Raw genomic sequence first — 22635 nt, forward strand, 5'->3', positions numbered from 1 at the left:
ATACTAGAGCTGACATGTGATTACATTTTCACGCAATTTGGGTGCATAGAGCCTGAGAAATCAGTACGCAGAGCTTGGATGTCGTGTAGAGGTACAGCTGCTCATGCAGCTTCAACACGATACCACAGTTCATCAAGAGTAGTGACTGGCGTATTATGACGAGCCAGTTGCTCGGCTACATTCGACCAGACGTTTTCAATTAGTGAGAGATCTGGAGAATGTGCTGGCCAGGGCAGCAGTCGAACATTTTCTGTATCCAGAAAGGGCCGTACAGGACCTGCAACATGCGCTCGTGCATTATCCTGTTGAAATGTAGGGTTTCGCAGGGATCGAGTGAAGGGTAGAGCCACGGGTCGTAACACATCTTAAATGTAACGTCCACTGTTCAAAGTGCCGCCAATGCGAACAAGAGGTGACCGAGACGTGTAACCAATGGCACCCCATACCATCACGTCGGGTGATACGCCAGTATGGTGATGACGAATACTCGCTTCCAATGTGCGTTCACCGCGATGTCGCCAAACACGGATGCGACCATCTTGATGCTGTAAACAGAAACTGGATTCATACGAAAAAATGACATTTTGCCATTCGTGCACCCAGGCTCGTCGTTGAGTACACCATCGCAGGCGCTCCTGTCTGTGATGCGCATCTCGTGGTCGTGCGGTAGCGTTCTCGCTTCCCACGCCCGGGTTCCCGGGTTCGATTCCCGGCGGGGTCAGGGATTTTCTCTGCCTCGTGATGGCTGGGTGTTGTGTGCTGTCCTTAGGTTAGTTAGGTTTAAGTAGTTCTAAGTTCTAGGGGACTTACGACCACAGCAGTTGAGTCCCATAGTGCTCAGAGCCATTTGAACCCATTTTGTCTGTGATGCAGCGTCAAGGGTAACTGCAGCCATGGTCTCCGAGCTGATAGTCCATGCTGCTACAAACGTCGTCGAACTGTTCGTGCAGATGGTTGTTGTCTTGCAAACGTCCCTATCTATTGACTCAGAGATCGACACGTGGCTGCACGATCCGTTACAGCCATGCGGATAAGATGCCTGTCATCTCGACTGCTATTGATACGAGGCCGTTGGGATACAGCACGGCGTTCCGTATTACCCTCCTGAACCCACCGAGTCCATATTCTGTTAACAGTCATTGGATCTCGACCAACGCGAGCAGCAATGTCGCGATACGATGAACTGCAATCGCGATAGGGTACAACCCGACCTTTATCAAAGTCGGAAACGTGATGGTACGCATTTCTCCTCCTTACACGAGGCATCACAACAACATTTCACTGGGCAACGCCGGTAAACTGCTGTTTGTGTATGAGAAATTGGTTGGAAACTTTCCTCGTGTCAGCACGTTGTAGGTGTCGCCACCGGCGCCAACCTTGTGTGGATGACCTGAAAAGCTAATCATTTGCATATCGCAGCATCTTCTTCCTGTCGGTTAAATTTCGCGTCTGTAGCACGTCATGTTCGTGGTGTAGCAATTTTAATGGCCAGTAGTGTATTTTATTGAGAGTTCTAGAGATGGCGTAGTGGCTACGCGGCCTTGCTCTGTATGTGTGTGTGTGTGTGTAAGTCACTGCTGAGCCTTAAGGCGCGCCGTCTGTGTCCGCAGTCATGAACAACTACCAGGCCGCGGCGGCGGCTGCGGCGCAGGGCTTCGGCCCTCCGGCGTCGCCTCACGCCGCGCATGCGCACCAGGGCTCGCGGCCCGCGCCCTTCCCGCCCGCCAACAGCCCTGGACCCATCGACATGTACAGCTCCAGCGACGGATACGTGCAGGCCGCTAGCCCACAGCCGTCCGGCTTCCCGGCCATCGCCGTAAGTACTCGCGCGGTCGCCGCAGCGGCCAGCCTGCTCACCAGCCTTCCCAGCCGCCGTTAACGCCAAGTCACTTTCATTTACGGTAACACAGGGATTGGGGACGTAAGGTGACCTCCCAAATACTACACCACGGAGCAACTTTTCACGCCAAGTACTCTTGAAGTCGCTGCAGTAATCTCATTAAAACTGGCAAATTGGGTCGTGTACCGTTACTTCCAAACAAACAGTCCCAACCATTGCTGAGATCCTGGAGAAGGGTAACAAACTCTTTAATGTTGTTTCGAATACAAGTCGCAGTGGCTAGATATTAAGCACCAAGAACAAACATTCAGTCACCTCCACAAGACATTATACTTACACCGTGCAACACTGCCTCTTGCATTGAAATTTTTTTTTCTTCTCGAATGGGTCAACTAAGGACGAGGACTCAATTTCAATTCCTCATTTACAGGGTGAAAAGTATTTAAACCGACAAACTCTGGGAGGTTGTAGGGGACATCAAAACAAATATTTTTCCCTAATGTAATTTTTCCCTATGAGGAATATTTAAACCGATAGAGAAAGATTTCTCTGGCGGCAAATTAAGTAAACCAACAAACACTTTTCCAATTTTTTATGACCAAGAGACACCTTAACACAGGGTTTCCCAATGTGTGATCCGCGGACCCCTTAGGGGTCCGCCGGCTCTTTCTAGGGGGTGCGCGGTCGCCCTTCACCAAATCGTGTAAAATAATGAGTAAAATTATTCAATAAAAATGTGAAAATCAAACTCATCACTATTTTTTTCGTACTTCAGGTCGTATTCCCAACCAGCCTTTGCGGTTCCTAAGTGAGAACGCATACACGGTTTAGTGCCGAAGAATAAGGCTTCTCTGATCGACCGTTTCGCAACAATACGGGGGTCGTTTGTGCCCCGGCTCACGTCGGTAGATGCGCTGAAACCTTTGACGCATGCGCGGAGCGAGCTTTGTCAACCAATCACAGTGCTCGCTGGCACGTATGCGGTCCCAGGCATCATTAAATGTTAAACTTGCTTTGTCAGTGCACTACCTATTTCATAAGTAGATTTTTGACCTTCAAGTTGTTTTCATTCATCTCTAAACCAAAGACTATTGATACTATTGATACTTCGGGGGGGGGGGGGGAGGGGGTTATTGGGAACATTGGTTTCGCTCTGTAATTTAAAGTTACTGTGCTCTTGACTGACTAGGGGTCCGCCATGGATTTTCGACTGAAAGGTTGGGAAGCCCTGCCTTAACACAACCCAATTTCAATTACAGTAGATTTTCAAAAATGCCTCCGTTGACACGTAAACAAAGGTTACACCGTCGGCTCATCTTCTGTCTGACACGGGCAAAAACCCCAGGAGTATCCAGAATTGTTCCTGCTGCTGCTACTATCCGGGCAACCAGATCCTCTTCTGATGCAACAGGGTTTGCGTAAACAAGGTTGCGCATCTCTCCCCACACAAAAAAGTCCAGAGGAGACATATCTGGTGATCGAGCAGACCATGGTACAGGACCACCTCTGCCAATCCACGTTTCTGGGAACCGTCGATCCTGGAGTCGACGCACACGACGACTGAAATGTGCCGGCGCCCCGTCATGTTGGAACCACATGCGTTGTCTTGTAGGGAGCGGGACGTCTTCCAGCAATTTTGGCAATGCTCTGGCGAGAAAATTGTAATAGTGCCTGCCATTTAATGGCCTAGGTAGCAGATACGGCCCAATTAAACAGTCCCCAACAACACCGACCCACACATTAAAGAAAAACCGCACTTGATGAGAGCTACTAACTGTGGCATGTGGGTCATCCTCACTCCAAACATGAGAATTGTGCATGTTGAAGACTCCATCACGCCCGAACGTTGCTTAATCGGTAAACAACACAGAGGATGGAAATGTAGGATGCATTTCACACTGTTTCAGTTACCACTGCGAAAACTGTGCTCTGGGTGGATAATCAATTGGTTCCAGGTTGTGGACACGCTGTAAGTGAAATGGACGAAACAATTGCTCTCGAAGGACTGTTCTTACATTCGACTGATTCGTCCCCATGTTACGTGCAATTGCACGAGTGCTGATTGAAGGATCCCGCTCCGCATGCTGCAAGACAGCTTCCAGCGTTCTTACCGTGCGACGGCGTCCCTGTCCAGGTAATATGCTAAATGACCCGGTCTCACGCAGACGTTGGTACACAGCAGCAAAAGTTGTATGATGCAGGATACGGCGATTAGGATATTGTTGTTGATAAACGTGCTGTGCAGCTCGTCCGTTGTGGTGCACTACGTATTACGCACCAACCATATCAGTGTACTCACTCCTCGTGTATCGCTTCATTAGTAAACAGAGACAATGCACTAGTACACTGGTGGATAGCAGTTGCCTACAACTGAAGAGCGTAATACGCCCTCTAACAACTGAATATCGTAATGCGGCCTCTAACAACTGAAGAGCGTAATACGACCTCCACCGGTTTAAATAACCCTCATAGGAAAAATGACATTAGGGAAAATTATTTGTTTTGATGTCCCCTACAACCTCCCAGAGTTTGTCGGTTTAAATACTTTTCACCCTGTATAGTTCCACTACACTTTCGTTTGTTCTCTATATTTTTCTTCCCGTCTTCTGACCACTTTATATCAGCTTTTTTCACTTTTCTACCATGAAATCCATCTGTATTCAATACTTTTTTTCGCTAAGTCTCTGTCAGTTGTTTCTTCAGCTTTTATATATATATTTTTTTTCGAAATCCTTTTGTACTTCATGGATCTAACTTCTTGGTACTTCACGTCCCACAAATATCTGAACATCTTTTTGGTAAATCTACTGCCTCGCACTCGACACAAATGTCCAAAAAATAACAGTCTTCTTTTCCGCTTTACTACTGATATATTTTCAACTTTTCGATAATTTATGTCTTTACTACGTAGTTTACAGCGTTCCACAGATATCAGTGGGCCCAGTATTCTTCTAGTGATTCGCCTTTCCAGCATTTGTAGTTCATCTGAAGTGTGCAGTGAACACATGGTGTGTCGTGGGGCGATCACTCTGTTTTTAAAATAATTGAAAAACCACGATAGCTTCAATCGTTTATTAGATGACCGGTTTCAGCACTCTGAAGGTCCCATCATCAGATCTGAAACGTGGATTAACATTTATAAAACCATATGGACATCATGGCATATGAGGCAGACCATCTGATAAAATCATTGTCACAATCAATAAAAAATAATAAAATACTGCTCTCATGGTCGTTCTTTCCATAAAATATAAAGCTGAAGTCACCGGATGAAACTTCCACTGCTCGCCTAACACCGGTCGGCATCGTCACATCTGAATTGTAGTGTAATAGTGTAATTCGTTTGCGTATGGACATTCTGGTTTCACTACTGTGTTGTAATGCCTTATTTTTTTCATTTTTATGCCGGCGTTTTTTTGTTGCTAATGTTTTTAATTACAGCATATGCCTTTTCCGTTTTGCATATCCTTTCCTCTATACCAGCTTTTTCCGAACCATTTTCTTGGATTATCTCCAGCCGAAATTCTAATATCCTTTTTCAGAAAATTCGGTGCATTTTTAACTTGTAAAAAATTTAAATGTGTCTGCAGAAATTCTCAAGCTATTTCCTCTTTGACAATATTATTAAATTATTGATTTATCGTTGAGTTAACCTGACTCAGTAGCGTTAAATCGGCGTGTTAGTCTGACTAGGAATCTGTGCGTGCAGCCCTGTAAACACGGCTGATGTCGTTTCGGAAGATGGTAGCGTAAAAACGGTAGTGTCCACAGCACACTCATCATGAAGACATAGAAGAAAGGGTAACTGTTCGTCCACGAGAATATTGATATAAACATTACGGTTGATGCTCACAATAACCTGAATGTCAGGTCCACACGCTGCGGATTAAACGCCTCATTCGGCCGGTGGTGTAAGAACTTCAACGTTATAAGGCTACAGCTGCGTGTTCGACGACCATTCTTGAAAAGTGGAAAGACCTGTGAAGCTTTCCAATTGCCTGGAATGCTGCGTTCCTCCAGCGACCTTTGACTGTCTCCTGTTACAAGAAGAGCGAGTTCTTTCACACACTGTATGTAGAATCGAGTGGAAATCCAATCACTTCCAGTCGTCTTTCCTCTACTGAGAGACTTTAGTTGATTTTCAACCCCACACTCGCTTCCTCTAAGTAGCAAAATAACCATCAGAAATGAGCCATTTTTTTCCTAACCCCTGTATGTCTGATACCGACAGTTTCAAGCGTCTTATATGAGGGTCTTAATTTTTGTTAAGTGTTTCATGCATGTTCTGGGATTTCGTATCTAAATATATGATTGCACTCCAGCTTACTTTATATCCGATGTGAATAACTCATTGAAAGCACTTGACAAGCTTGATAGAAGATTTTATCTTGGAGAAGGCCACAAAATGCCATCTTGGCGGCTTAACTCCATAAACTGAGCTGGTGCTCTACGTTAGCGAGTAGTATACGATTCGATTCCTAGCATTCTCACCAATTTTCTGTGTGCAGGTGGGAGGTAATGCAATGTGAAGGCGTGTGATGATGTGATAGAAATGTCTATCGAATATCCCAGGACGTAGACATTTCCGAGTTACAGTGATCAGTACGTACAGTCTTCCTGGATAGGGAAAGGCCCATCACAAAAGCTGAGTACGCCATAAATTTGTTCATTCCTTCTCAAAATATGCAGACGCATATGTGGTGTTATTTCACAACTGAAATCCCCGCGTGGAAGCCACTTAAAAGGCCGAGAAACAATTCTAATATTCTCTCACGTCTTTATGTTGGATATGATCATCTCTGACGAGTGAAAACAGCGTGCCGGGCTGTGTCACATGCAATCAACACAGCTCATTCTTCGCCAACAATAAGCAATTCCATCTCATCATCTCGGGAGTCATTTGTCATGAGATTTCGGCGTTTCCCATCCATATGGCTCTTTCTCTGCGAATTTACCACTTCTGTGCTGTCTTTCATTAATTTGCAGGAAATGGCGGAAATGCACATGCCTTACGTTCTCTTGGCAGACAGCTGTCGTGGTGTTTCCTAGTTTTAAAATACTAGCGAAGACAAAGCCACGTGTGTATGCTAAAATGCGTTGCACTTTACCAACACTGTTGTGATGCAGTATTTATGTAATTAAATTTATTTGGATCTTCTTCTCCTACAACTTTGCATAATTATAAGAGACGATCATACAGAATATTGAAGGGAAAACATTTCTAAGGATGTTCGCGTTGTTGTTCAGGTTCTTTAAATGTATACTAGCAAATTATATTGACTGGATTATCCACCATGGTAAAAATAAATTTCCTTTGTAAATGAAATTACAAACATTAGTAAGTAAAGAACTAAGCAGAGAACGCAGTCCATATTACCCAATACTTCCATAGCCGCCAGCAAAAACTAGACAAAGAGGCGTTATTCTGTTGGGTACCCAACTGCGAAGGCATTAACTGAAAAGGGGTGGCAGATGCCGAAGTCAAGGACGTGTGCGTAATTCATTCTGTAGCAAAATATGTCTTCCCTCTACATGCAATGATACTGCTTCAGTAGGAGAATTAGTAAGAGAGTGTGATGGAGAAAACTACCCCGGTAGCTCCTTTCAGCCAGTGAGGGAAATTGCAATGTCACTAACACGCCTGAAAATCGAGCACGGTCCAGAGTCCTTGAGAGTGGCCCACCAAAGCGTGCGTTGCGTCTACGCATATCCACACCTCACTTTCACGAAATACAGTTTATCCGCTGACGAGAGGCCAACCTATAATTGGGACAGAGACTTGTAGTCTACTTTGGGCAATGATACGAGAGGTGTCAAACATGTGTGAAGGCTTCCATGAAGTATAAACTAATACCTCAAGCCCCAGAGAGAAGGGTATGATCTTTACCATACATGTTTTTCCAAAATGATCTTTACAACTTTGATCACGTGTATGTCAGAAATGGGGATTGATAGAATGGTGCGGTTTGCGGCGTAATGTGCAACATACGTAAGGGTTTGGTAGGCGTTTTTGAGACTTCAGTGTGTGCGACATCCATAGCACGCAGGATATCTAACCATTTTGCAGTTCCTCCCATGTGTGGCCTAGCATATCGTTAACGTGCTGCCGTCATGCGAGCTCGCAGTTCCTGCAGTTCCCACATTGGTGTCCTTCACAAAGCCCCAAAGAAACAAATCTAATGGGATTATGTCTGGAGATACTGGGGGCCAGGAAATGGGCCCCTTCCCTACCTATAAATGTGTCGCCCAAAGCCTTTCCTAACGATCGTGGCTCTGTGATGAGGGGAACCATACAGTTGCAGCATGACATCAACTTGCAGTTCTTCGACCTGTGCATATGCATACTGTTCCTAAATGTCCAGACAAACAGTCGAGGTTATTAACGCCTTCTCAAAGGAAAACGGTCCCACCACACTATCATGTGTCCATTTATCTTCACGGTACATGAAATCAAGTTCAGTTTGTGGACATTACCTTTCTCAGATAGTCTGGGTCATCATCGATGAGACTCAAAATCTCTCACGAAAATTCTTTGTAGTTTGGCCTGTCGTCACGTTGAAGCACAAGCATCAGCTGCACCTTCAGTCTGTTGTGTAACTCCCTCTGCATCATGGTTATTGGTAGATGCAATTGTCGAGACGCTTGACGCATTGATTTGGTTGGCCTACAAATAAGTGCCTGTCGCATCCGTTCCATATCTCCATTATTCGTGCTTTGACGCATAGAACTCGTCCTCTTTATGAAACTTCCGGATTACTTGAGCCTGTGCCACAGTCTGATGGTCAGACGCGATGATTGGCGTGCTTCTGTAACGTGTCCGGAAGTTACGCTCGACCTGTGTGTCAGATTTGCCCTCTATCAACCATTCTAGTTGTGCCATCTGCTGGGAAGGGGAGGGGTGGCCATTTTCGTCAATAATTGACATGAAAGAAAAAACAACAAAAAGTACGAAAACTTTAGGTTTGTGTGAACAGTGTGTCTTAAAACTCACCTTTCTGTGTACCCCGATTTCTGAAATACATGTGATCAAAGTTTTAAGGATAATTTTGAAACACCCTGTATTTCTGTGACATACTTTGGCAATAGAGCATGAAGTATTTTGCAATATTTTTCCATTAACATTCGATTAGCTCAGGTATACTATTTGTTCCGTGAGAATATCAACAAGTCATAAATCGAGTAACCAAATACATATCACCAAATACAGAAGAAAAAGTCGATGTGCTGATCTATCTAATAAGGTCCTCATGGATGTGAAGTAAATAAAGAAATCTTAAACATTTTCCATTTAAAATGTGATAAGAAACTAACTACAAAAATATAAATGTAAAGGCTGCTTATGATTAACATTTCGCTATTTGAGAAGGGGCCCCATGAAAAACGAGTCATCGTTGGAGAATGAAACGTTGTGCAAACGTTTGCAAGGACCTGCGAAAGATAAATAGCGAGCAAACCATTGAAAGAAACACATTTTAATTGCCACTTTAGATAGTAACATTTCATAATTGCGAACCATGTTTACGTTCCAGGTTGAAAACGTTGTTCAATATGATGACCATCTGCATTCCAGACATCCTGAAAATTTGTACAGAAACCATTTCGTATTTGTTCGCAGCCCTTTTCGATTGTTGGCTCAGCTAATTTTCAGCCGTCGTGACACAGCTCATGCACTACTTCATGATCGCACACTGCGCCCATCATTCTCAATCATGGGAACAGTAACTTTTAAAAAAATTGTTGGCGCAATTATACATCGATCTCTCCTAGGAGCAATTTCCAAATCGCCAGTTAATTCGAACTTCTAAATCATGTTTTCCAGCCCTGGTGCGGAAAAGAGGACCTTTCCGTTGTCCTTTTTCTTTTTTAATGCGTCGATACACGAGAAGAGCAGCAACACTCGTGCTGTTGTTTTGATAGAAGAGCTTTACGAGTAAAGCCCTGTTCACCTTGTCCCGACTCGCGTTGACTGTCTGCAACTGTAATGTTTGTGTTTCAACCCTACGTCGCCGCACCAGTAGCCTAAAGGCAAGTCATGACTCTACTGACAACGCAAATCCTGCAGCGCACAGTCTGAACTTCACTCCTATAAATAGTAAATAGTTTTCCGTCTACACTGGTCCAAGTAGAGAAAGTTTAATTACAACCACCCTGCGCAATACGCTTAGGTACATATTATAATTCTTCGGCTACTGTAGCTACACGTCACCAAACAGAAAATTACTTTACAATACTTACTTACAATGATCACATTACTGCACTAAAATGTACAGAAGCCAGATTTTACGTAACGCTGACGTTATTTGATATTATTAATGATATATACTTCAATCGGTTCTAATAAGAAGTTCGACACCATCCTTCAGTACAACTTTGATTATAAGCATTCTGCTGTTCCAACTCTTATACTTCTGTACTGAAATGATTATATGACTCATTGTCAGTTCATTGTCTGTGCCTGTTAATTTACCCATGTATGTGGATAATAACCATTCCAAGGAACAACAACGAAACAGTAGCAAGACGGACAACAACAGAACCACCAAGTGTTTCATTGTCATAATATTCAGTTCCATAATTAGTTATTGACAAGATCGGAGTACTGAGAATTTTCCGTTGTCATCCCTAGCAATTTCATAACATAGTGGTTTTAAGACTGGAAGTTACTTATCTTGAAATATGCTATTCATACGACAAGCATAAATATAAACCACGCAAGTTTTGGTGCATGCCCTCTTTGACGGAAGTGTATGATATGTACGTGTTTATGTTCATAGCTTTCACTCACCCGCACCTGTGATGCCGGTCATCCGAAAGGTCAGGTTACAATCGAGAACACTCGCAATACTGACAGCTTCTACACAGATACGGTACCGCCACGGTCTGTTTGCACCTAACATTTCTGCACGGAGAGCTTTGTCGCCAATATACTTACACTCTGAACAGCTGGCGAAGTTGCGCAGCTGACACATGGCTTCGTTTCGCAGGGGCCGCTCATCCCAGCGGCGTTCACCAACGGCTACCACTGAGGCCAGCAGTAGATGCTCCCCGCTGCTGCTGCTGCCGCTGCCACTCCACTACAGGTAAGTCTCGACGCGTCCCACAGTGGCGCCCAAGCAAGAAGGCGGCCGGTGGGCCGATGCGCAGTAGCGTGAGTCAGCGCTATCACGTGACTCACCAGCCAGTTGCGTCGTTCAGCCAAGTCTGTCGGCAGTGTGCCCTTAGGGTGCGTATGGCATGTTATATTAAGTAAGCTGAAGGTACTTACCCACTGTAGTGATAACTTGGGATGGCACACTTCGAGGATTACGTTACCAAGGAACGGCATATGCACTCATCAGCCAAAGTTCACTACTGGCCATTAAAATTGCTACACCAAGAAGAATGCAGATGGTAAACGGGTATTCATTGGACAAATATATTACACTAGAACTGACGAGTAATTATACTTTCACGCAATTTAGGTGCATATATCCTGAGAAATCAGTACCCAGAACAACCACCTCTGGCCGTAATAACGGCCTTGATACGCCTAAGCATTGAGTCAAACAGAGCTTGGATGGCTTGTACAGGTACAGCTGCCCATGCAGCTTCAACACGATACCACAGTTCATCAAGGGTAGTGACTAGCGTATTGTGACGAGCCAGTTGCCCGGCCGCTGTTGACAACACGTTTTCATTTGGTGAGAGATCTGGAGAATGTGCTGGCTAGGGCAGCAGTCGAACATTTTCTGTATCCAGAAAGGGCCGTACAGGACCTGCAACATGCGCTCGTGCATTATCCTGCTGAAATGTAGGGTTTCGCAGGGATCGAATGAAGGGTAGAGCCACGGGTCGTAACACGTCTGAAATGTAATGTCAACTGTTCCAAGTGCCGTCAGTGCAAACAAGAGGTGACCGAGACGTGTAACCAATGGCACCCCATACCATCATGGCGCGTGATACGCCACTATGGCGATGACGATTACACGCTTTCAATGTGCGTTCACCGCGATGTCGCCAAACACGGATGCGACCATCATGATGCTGTAAACAGAACCTGGATTCATCCGGAAAAATGACGTTTTGCCATTCGTGGACCCAGGTTCGTCGTTGAGCACACCGTCACAGGCGCTCCTATCTGTGATGCAGCGTCAAGGGTAACCGCAGCCATGGTCTCCGAGCTGATAGTCCATGCTGCTACAAACGTCGTCGAACTGTTCGTGCAGATGATTGTTGCCTTGCAAACGTCCCCATCTGTTGACTCAGGGATCGAGACGTGGCTGCACGATCCGTTACAGCCATGCGGATAAGATGCCTGTCATCTCGACTGCTATTGATACGAGGCCGTTGGGATACAGTACGGCGTTCCGTATAACCCTCCTGAACCCACCGATTCCATATTCTAACAGTCATTGGAGCTCGACCAACGCGAGCACCAATGTCGCGATACGATAAACCGCAATCGCGATAGGCTACAATCCGACCTTTAACAAAGTCGGAAACGTGATGGTACGCATTTCTCCTCCTTACACGGGGCATCGCAACAACGTTTCAGCAGGCAACGCCGGTCAACTGCTGTCTGTGTATGAGAAATCGGTTGGAAACGTTCCTCGTGTCAGCAGTTGTAGGTGTCGCCACCGGCGCCAACCTTGTTTGAATGGTCTGAAAAGATAATGATTGCATATCACAGCATCTTCTTCCTGTCGGTTAAATGTCGCGTCTGTAGCACGTCATCTTCGTGGCCAGTAGTGTATTATGACCTCTGCCCACCATGAGATTATATGATACTGGTAGTTGTGCAGGCAAGTGAGAGTGCATAAGCCAAGCAGAGACGAATAGGGAAACATTCTAGTGACGATATGCGTTGCAAGTGGGCAAAGCGACCGATCCAAGTGATTATGACAAAGAACAGATTGTTAGATTAGATTAGATTCATTTGTCGTTCCATAGACCCCAAAAATGAGATGATTCTCATGGGTGTGGAACATGTCAGAAATTATAACACAAAAACATACAACATTTGATTATAATACTTGCTACCCTGATCATATGTCAGGAGATTTTCCAAATAGGTGAATAAAATATAGTAAACAGGAACAGAAAATATTTACAGACTTAATACGCTGTCAGAATGAAACATTGTCATACACTATTAATAAATTTATCATACACAAAATATCTAATTTTGACTGTTGTGACCAAGTGCTGTCAAAACTAAAATCTAACAGACATTGTTACTTAAGCTGGCTTAACAGTCGCTGTTAAGATATTCATGTATAGAGTAGAAGGAGGTGCCTATCAAACAGTCTTTCAAACTCTGTTTAAACCATGCTTTATCTGAAACCTAGTTTTTAATTATTGCTGGCAATTTATTGAAACTGTGTGTTCCTGAATATTGGACCCCTTTTTGGACTAAGGTAAGTCATTTTAGGTCTTTATGTAGATTGTTCTTATTACTAGTGTAGTTAATATGTACTGAGCTATTGGTTGGAAATAGAGATATAATACTTACAAAAATTTCATTAAGGAATAAAGCTCCCCATCACACCCCCCTCAGATTTAGTTATAAGTTGGCACAATGAATAGGCCTTGAAAAACTGAACACAGATCAATCGAGAAAACAGTAAGAAGTTGTGTGGAACTATGAAAAAAATAAGCAAAATATACAAACTGAGTAGTCCATGCGCATGATAGGCAACATCAAGGATAATGTAAGCTCAGGAGCGCCCTGGTCCCGTGGTTAGCGTGAGCAGCTGCGGAACGAGAGGTCCTTGGTTCAAGTCTTCCCTCGAGGGAAAAGTTTACTTTCTTTATTTTCGCAAAGTTATGATCTGTCCGTTCGTTCATTGACGTCTCTGTTCACTGTAATAAGTTTAGTGTCTGTGTTTTGCGACCGCACAGCAAAACCGTGCAATTAGTAGACGAATAGACGTGCCTCTCCAATGCGAACCGATAACATTTGATCGCAAGGTCATAGGTCAACCAATTCCTCCGCAGGAAAACACGTCTTATATATTCTATACGACACTGGTGACGGCACGTGCGTCACATAATTGCCTGAAAATAAAAAATTAAAATTTTCACTCGATGGAAGACTTGAACCAAGGACCTTTCCTTCCGTAGCTGCTCACGCTAATCACGGGACCACGGTGCACCTGAGCTCCAATTGTCCTTCATGTTGGCTATCTTGCACACGGACTACTCAGTTTGTATATTTTGCTTATTTTTTTCATAGTTCCACACAACTTCTTCCTGTTTTCTCGATTGATCTGTGTTCAGTTTTTCTAGGCCTATCCACTGTGCCAACTTATAACTAAATCTGAGGGGGGTGCGATGGGGAGGTTCCCTTGTGAGAAGCAATGGTTAGAAAACAAAGTTCCAAGAACAGGTTTCTACATGATGTTCTTGAATTTACACAAAAAATGATTCTTATCACACGTTTTTGCAGCCTAAAAAGTTTTGCTCAGTTTGATGAGTTACCCCAGAATATGAACCCATACGACATAATAGAATGAAAGTAAGCAAAGTATGCAAGTTTTTTATATTTATATCTACTACATCTGACATCATTTCACTGCAAATTCAGACTTGTTTAGGCGCTTAAGCAATTCTGTGGTATGCCCTTCCCAACTGAATTTATTATCCAGATGTAATCCCAAAAATGTAACACTATTAAGCTCTTCGATCTGCTTATCTTCATAAGTTATACACATGCTGGAAGAAAATCTCTTATAGATTCTGAAGTGCATATAGTGGATCTTTTCAAAGGTTAATGACAGTGAATTAGCTTTAAACCATTTATTAATGTCAGTGAAAATTTGATTAGTAGATATGTCTAAATCTGTACTTGACTTGCTACTTCTTGCAATGTTTGTATCGTCTGCAAACTAAACAAACTTAGCATCTGGCAATGTAACAGACAAGAGGTCATTTATGTACACACGAAAAAGCAATGGACCCAAGATGGAACCTTGAGGAACACTCATGACTCAGAATCTCTGAATGGTCAAGCTGGCCAGCTTTCCGCTTGTTACTGTCGTGAGCGTCTGTGGAAAGCGGCTGAAGGATGCTGAAACCGTAAGTAGGCACAAAGTGTTGGACACCCACGTCTCATCACAAGACTTGTAGGTCGGAGGCTGGGCAGCCCTGTAACGCAGGTCAGGCAGCGATCTGTGGCATATCTGATGACAGAGTACAATTGTTTGGGAAGGTGGTATGTACCAAAACAAGAAAAAACTATATAGCAATCACGGACTCTAATATGCTACCTTAAGAGCTATGACCATTTGTTCAGTAGAAGAGATGTGTTTCCCAGTAGTGGAGGAACAAAAGCTCATAGCGCTTAAGATATACTCTTTAGAACCCATGTTTACTGGACATTTTCTTCTTCTTTTGATCTATACCGCCACATGTCAAAATATGGAAAGCAAAGAGCTTGCAGTTGAAGAGGTTTCTTTCACAGTATCGAAGATGAGGACCTGCACATAGCTCTTAAAGCATGCAATTTACAGCCCATCAGTACTACACTTTTTTGCTTCGAATAATCGTTTCTGTCGTATCCCTGAATGTTGATCATTCCTCCTGGGAGATTCTGTATAGCAGCAGTTTTGCGTGGTGTGGATTCGACAAGTGTTTGGTAGGTTCCCAGAGGTATATGATACCAGATGTCAGTGGACATGTCACTCAATTCTCCTAAATTACTGGTCAGTGGTTTCTGGGAGTGGAAGTGTATCACGACAGCATGTCAGATGTGTTCCACTGTCTCTGAACAGGTGAATTCGGTGGTAAAGAAATCAACGAGAGTTCAGATTCACGCTCGTCAAACTACTGTACCTCCCTTCTGGCCTTTTGACATTGTTATTCTGCTAGAAAATGCCATCGCCGTTAGAACAGACATGAAGCATGAAGGAATGTAAATTGTCCGCAATAATGTTCCCGTAGTCCACAACAGTTAAGGCTCTTGAATTTGTTCCAGCACTCCTTGGAAACCTACGTGAATATCCTCCACTGCATAATACTACCCCCGCCAGCTTGTGTCCGTGCAGTACATGGTTCTAACAGCAGTTCGCTCGGATGACGCCATATCCCGTCAAGGCCATGTTGTTGATGCTACAAGAAACTTCATTGATGAGACCAGGCAACACGTTTCTACTTATACACGGTACAAGCTCCATGATTCCATGCCCTGTGGAATCATAATTGTCGGTGTCGTTGGGTCAACACAGAAACTCCTGGGAGTCATCTGCTACGGAGCCACATGCTCAACATTGTTCTCTGAATTCTGTCCTCCAAAATACTTGTTCCTGCCCCAGCATTCCATTATGTCCTCAGATTGGCCACAGAGCGCCGACTGTCCTACTTTACATTGCTGGCAAGCCTCCGATTTCCAAATTCTGCGATGATGTGTGGACGTCCTACACTTTGCCGCCTATTTGTGGCTTCAACGTCGTTCAGCTACTTTCCATAGATGCTCGCGACACTAGCAAGCAACCAATCGATCAGTTACCGCCCTTTCTCAGACGCTCGGACCATAACTTTTTCAATGTTGCTTATGTCAGTTGATTACCCCATTTGAGACCCGTATTGTCGCTACAATAAATCTCTATTCGTCTCTGTTCCACTTACATTCTTTCCTTATCGTATTATCTGCCCGAAATGGAACCGGGAAACATTCAGTCCTGCTATGAGCAGTGATTCTAAAGTTTGTAATCAATGTAGTTAAAAACAATCACATTAGGTTACAGTCATATGGAACAACGAAGAATCAGAATTAGTGCCGCCAGTGGTTTGTTCAGACAAAGAAGTGATTCTTACACTGTAAGTGCTGTCGAAGTGACAGTGTACAAGTAGTACCCTCCAACACAAGTGGTAGTCAGTGTTTATTTGTAGCGCTACGTAGCTCATAGGCGTACAGACGTGTAGCGCGCGTGGCAGCTTACTTCTTACACTGCCGAAGTGTATTCTGACACTTCTTTCCTCCTTTCATTCACTACCCACTAAACGAAATGGTGCCAAAAACAATCACATTAGGTTACAGTCATATGGAACAACGAAGAATCAGAATTAGTGCCGCCAGTGGTTTGTTCAGACAAAGAAGTGATTCTTACACTGTAAGTGCTGTCGAAGTGACAGTGTACAAGTAGTACCCTCCAACACAAGTGGTAGTCAGTGTTTATTTGTAGCGCTACGTAGCTCATAGGCGTACAGACGTGTAGCGCGCGTGGCAGCTTACTTCTTACACTGCCGAAGTGTATTCTGACACTTCTTTCCTCCTTTCATTCACTACCCACTAAACGAAATGGTGCCAAAAACAATCACATTAGGTTACAGTCATATGGAACAACGAAGAATCAGAATTAGTGCCGCCAGTGGTTTGTTCAGACAAAGAAGTGATTCTTACACTGTAAGTGCTGTCGAAGTGACAGTGTACAAGTAGTATCCTCCAACACAAGTGGTAGTCAGTGTTTATTTGTAGCGCTACGTAGCTCATAGGCGTACAGACGTGTAGCGCGCGTGGCAGCTTACTTCTTACACTGCCGAAGTGTATTCTGACACTTCTTTCCTCCTTTCATTCACTACCCACTAAACGAAATGGTGCCAGGTCCTCGGTTTGCTTTGCTGGGTAATAATTATTTATTTATATAGCTTCTGGGAAAACAACAGCAAATGCTTGACACATGTAAAACAGGAATATTACAAGTAAAGGAAACTTTCGAAAATACACTCCTGGAAATTGAAATAAGAACACCGTGAATTCATTGTCCCAGGAAGGGGAAACTTTATTGACACATTCCTGGGGTCAGATACATCACATGATCACACTGACAGAACCACAGGCACATAGACACAGGCAACAGAGCATGCACAATGTCGGCACTAGTACAGTGTATATCCACCTTTCGCAGCAATGCAGGCTGCTATTCTCCCATGGAGACGATCGTAGAGATGCTGGATGTAGTCCTGTGGAACGGCTTGCCATGCCATTTCCACCTGGCGCCTCAGTTGGACCAGCGGTCGTGCTGGACGTGCAGACCGCGTGAGACGACGCTTCATCCAGTCCCAAACATGCTCAATGGGGGACAGATCCGGAGATCTTGCTGGCCAGGGTAGTTGACTTACACCTTCTAGAGCACGTTGGGTGGCACGGGATACATGCGGACGTGCATTGTCCTGTTGGAACAGCAAGTTCCCTTGCCGGTCTAGGAATGGTAGAACGATGGGTTCGATGACGGTTTGGATGTACCGTGCACTATTCAGTGTCCCCTCGACGATCACCAGTGGTGTACGGCCAGTGTAGGAGATCACTCCCCACACCATGATGCCGGGTGTTGGCCCTGTGTGCCTCGGTCGTATGCAGTCCTGATTGTGGCGCTCACCTGCACGGCGCCAAACACGCATACGACCATCATTGGCACCAAGGCAGAAGCGACTCTCATCGCTGAAGACGACACGTCTCCATTCGTCCCTCCATTCACGCCTGTCGCGACACCACTGGAGGCGGGCTGCACGATGTTGGGGCGTGAGCGGAAGACGGCCTAACGGTGTGCGGGACCGTAGCCCAGCTTCATGGAGACGGTTGCGAATGGTCCTCGCCGATACCCCAGGAGCAACAGTGTCCCTAATTTGCTGGGAAGTGGCGGTGCGGTCCGCTACGGCACTGCGTAGGATCCTACGGTCTTGGCGTGCATCCGTGCGTCGCTGCGGTCCGGTCCCAGGTCGACGGGCACGTGCACCTTCCGCCGACCACTGGCGACAACATCGATGTACTGTGGAGACCTCACGCCCCACGTGTTGAGCAATTCGGCGGTACGTCCACCCGGCCTCCCGCATGCCCACTATACGCCCTCGCTCAAAGTCCGTCAACTGCACATACGGTTCACGTCCACGCTGTCGCGGCATGCTACCAGTGTTAAAGACTGCGATGGAGCTCCGTATGCCACGGCAAACTGGCTGACACTGACGGCGGCGGTGCACAAATGCTGCGCAGCTAGCGCCATTCGACGGCCAACACCGCGGTTGCTGGTGTGTCCGCTGTGCCGTGCGTGTGATCATTGCTTGTACAGCCCTCTCGCAGTGTCCGGAGCAAGTATGGTGGGTCTGACACACCGGTGTCAATGTGTTCTTTTTTCCATTTCCAGGAGTGTATTAAAAAAACGAGTATAAAGTAATTCGGAGTGAACATATACTGAGATATTGATATACCAGTTCCTCAAGAACTGTTATGTCTAGGGAACTTAGCCCTATAATTACCTTTGAAGAGACCTTTATTAAATCATTCTAGGGCACTTGAAATCTTCCAATTGGGCACTCGCTAATAATGTGTTGTACAGTTTCCTCCATTGCACCACAGCCACATTCTAAACTATGTACAAAACCACACCGCATATCTCGTTATAATGCCGTTGAGGCTGTTCCAGAGTTTTCTTGCTACTGGTTGGGTCAATCTGATTCTACAGAATTTGACCTGCAAACAGTTTTCACTTAGCTATCCGTACAGCCTTTCTAGCCGTTCTACATTTACCTGGTTTACAGGTGTTCAGAAAGGATTTTGACGAGTGGAGAATTTCTAGGTATTGTTTCGTTGCGTACCCTACACATTGTCGGCTTTTGTCGTTTGCGATCTACTGGTGCTATCTGAGACAAGGTATGAAGGGGCCTGTTGTTGACTTTAGTGATCCAGAGGAAATGACGATATGCAAACTCGACCCGTACTTTTGCGAGCAAGTCTGGGGTTAAAGCTTTCACTGCTGTTGCTATGCAGCGTCCAATGTTGTTCGTAGTGAATGCAAATACAGGAGATGGATAAAAATATGGAAACACCGTGAGAAATGCATGCCTGCACATGAATACAGATGCTAGACACTGTTGCATTTGACAACTAAAGACACCTGTGCAACGTCTTCAGTACGTTGAAAATGTCAGTCATGGTTGATTGGTTGGTTGATTTGGGGGAGAGTACCAAACAGCTAAGTCATCGGTCCCATCGGATTAGCGAACGATGGGGAAGAAATTCGGCCGTGCCCTAAGGAACCATCCCGGTATTTGCCTGAAGCGATTTAGGGAAATAACGGAAAAGCTAAATAAGAATGACTGGACGCAGGTTTGAACCGTCGTCCTCCCGAATACGAGTCCAGTGTGCTAACCACTGTACGATCTCGCTCGGTCAGTCGTGGTCATAATAATGTTCTGTGTAGTGCTTTACCTCGGAGCTCTGTGCATTCGAAAATGCCCAAATTGTTGGTTCTCTTATGGTGGGTGCTTCTGTAACCAAGACAGCTGAAGTGTTTGGCGCTTCAAAAGGCATCGTATCGAATATTTATACCGCGTAAGGGGAAAGCGGCACGGTTGGTTACTAAAGAGAATTGTGACGAAAAATAAGAGAACGAAAGCTTCAAATGGTCACTGCAGAACTGAATGTCGCACTCGAGAACCCTGTCAGCACCAAAGGACACGAAGGATGCTCCATAAGCAGGGAATTGCAGGGCGACCTGAAATTCTGAAACCACTCTCAGTGATGAAAATATCCGTAGCAGGAAAACATGGTTTCGAAGGCATAAAACCTTGACTATGTAGCAATGAAAGAATGGCATGTGGTCAGATGAGTCTTGGTTCACAGTTTCCAACATCTGCCTGAGTTTTCATCCGAAGAGTGAAACATGGCAGGGATTCGGTGATGATCTGGGCAGCCATATTGTGGTGTTCCAGGGACTCCATGGCTTCTTTGCAAACTACATTAATTCGAAGGATTACGCGACCTTTTTGGCTGATCAGCTCCATATCACGATGCAGCGTTTGTTTCCCATTGAAGATGCTGTGTTCCAAGACGACAGAGCCCTTTGTTCAAACAGCTCATATCATCCAGGACTGGTCTCTGAGAGCGAGCATGCATTATCACATCTCCCCTGGCGACCACAGTCACCGGATCTCGATATTATTGAGCCTTTGCGGTCTACTTTGGAGAGAAGGTTGTGAGGTCACTATCAACCTTCATTATCATTACGTGAAATTGTCAGTATTTTGCAGAAGTAATGGTGTGCGATGCCGTTGAAAGCCATTCAGGGCTTGTACTTAACGATTCCGAGACGACTGGCAGCTGTTTTTAATGCCAACGGCTTCCCGTAACGTATTAGGCATGTTAAAGTGTTGTGTTTTTGATGTTTCCATGTTCCTTGTACTTGGAGTCCTTTACAAAACACCACGTAAAAAGACATATACTGTGAGATCATGCAACTTTGGAGGTTAATGATGCAATGCAAGACACTTAAACGCCTTACGACCTGTCCATCGGTCAGCCAGTGAAGTGATGCAGTGCCGCACTCTCGACAAAAATCACGCCGCGCAGCTTACAGCCTGAGATGTCCACACACGACCTTGTTGTTTGTTTGTTGTGGTCTTCAGTCCTGAGACTCGTTTGATGCAGCTCTCCATGCTACTCTATCCTGTGCAAGCTTCTTCATCTCCCAGTACCTACTGCAACCTACATCCTTCTGAATCTGCTTAGTGTATTCATCTCTTGGTCTCCCCCTACGATTTTTACCCTCCACGCTGCCCTCCAATACTAAATTGGTGATCCCTTGATGCCTCATAACATGTCCTACCAACCGATCCCTTCTTCTGGTCAAGTTGTGCCACAAACTTCTCTTCTCCCCAATCATATTCAATACTTCCTCATTAGTTATGTGATCTACCCATCTAATCTTCAGCATTCTTCTGTAGCACCACATTTCGAAAGCTTCTATTCTCTTCTTGTCCAAACTATTTATCGTCCATGTTTCACTTCCATACATGGCTACACTCCATACAAATACTTTCAGAAATGACTTCCTGACACTTAAATCTATACTCGATGTTAACAAATTTCTCTTCTTCAGAAACGCTTTCCTTCCCATAGCCAGTCTACATTTTATATTGTCTCTACTTCGACCATCATCAGTTATTTTGCTCCCCAAATAGCAAAACTCCTTTACTACTTTAAGTGTCTCATTTCCTAATCTAATTCCCTCAGCATCACCTGATTTAATTTGACTACATTCCATTATCCTCGTTTTGCTTTTGTTGATTTTCATCTTATATCCTCCCTTCAAGACACCATCCATTCCGTTCAACTGCTCTTCCAAGTCCTTTGCTGTCTCTGACAGAATTACAATGTCATCGGCGAACCTCAAAGTTTTTATTTCTTCTCCATGGATTTTAATACCTACTCCGAATTTTTCTTTTGTTTTCTTTACTGCTTGCTCAATATACAGATTGAATAACACCGGGGAGAGGCTACAACCCTGTCTTACTCCCTTCCCAACCGCTGCTTCCCTTTCATGTCCCTCGACTCTTATAACTGCCATCTGGTTTCTGTACAAATTGTACACACGACCTGATCCCTACATTTTCCCTGTTTAACATAAAAAGTGAAGCACCCAGAGAGAGGGGAAGAAACGAAATGAAACTTCAGAGGCTGAGAGGAGTCAAGTTTACAAACAACTTGGCATTACTATACCACTTATTATCGGTATGACGTTGCACCAGCTCTGCCCCGGATGCCTGAACCTGTTCCGTTGGGAAGGGAGTCACAAACTGTTGTATCCCCTTCTGAGAAATCTGGCCTGTAACTGTTGTAACTGGTCCTTGATATCCTGGATTCTGGCACTGAGACAGAGTTGATGTTCGAGCTGGCACCTCACATAGTTCCTCCAATCACTACCAACTGTGAGCTGAAGTCATAACTGATGACACCGCACACCATCACATCACAAGAAACACTGCTATGCGTCTCCAAACACTGGAAGAATGGGATCTTTCACCAGGTCACAGCCATCTTTGCC

At 44.8% G+C, this 22635-nt stretch overlaps 1 protein-coding gene across 1 annotated transcript in view; it reads left to right on the forward strand.

Moving 5' to 3' along the window:
- LOC126253606 (RNA-binding protein Musashi homolog Rbp6) overlaps positions 1-22635 on the forward strand; it is a 1376810-nt gene that overhangs the window by 1336138 nt on the left and 18037 nt on the right. Inside the window, exons 13-14 of the mRNA XM_049955272.1 lie at positions 1611-1816; positions 10825-10920. Coding sequence (XP_049811229.1) covers positions 1611-1816; positions 10825-10866 — 248 coding nt within the window. The 3' untranslated portion in view covers positions 10867-10920. The remainder of the gene's footprint in view (positions 1-1610; positions 1817-10824; positions 10921-22635) is intronic.

This window comes from Schistocerca nitens, chromosome 1 (genome assembly GCF_023898315.1).
Source record: "Schistocerca nitens isolate TAMUIC-IGC-003100 chromosome 1, iqSchNite1.1, whole genome shotgun sequence".
NCBI classification, from domain to species: domain Eukaryota; kingdom Metazoa; phylum Arthropoda; class Insecta; order Orthoptera; family Acrididae; genus Schistocerca; species Schistocerca nitens.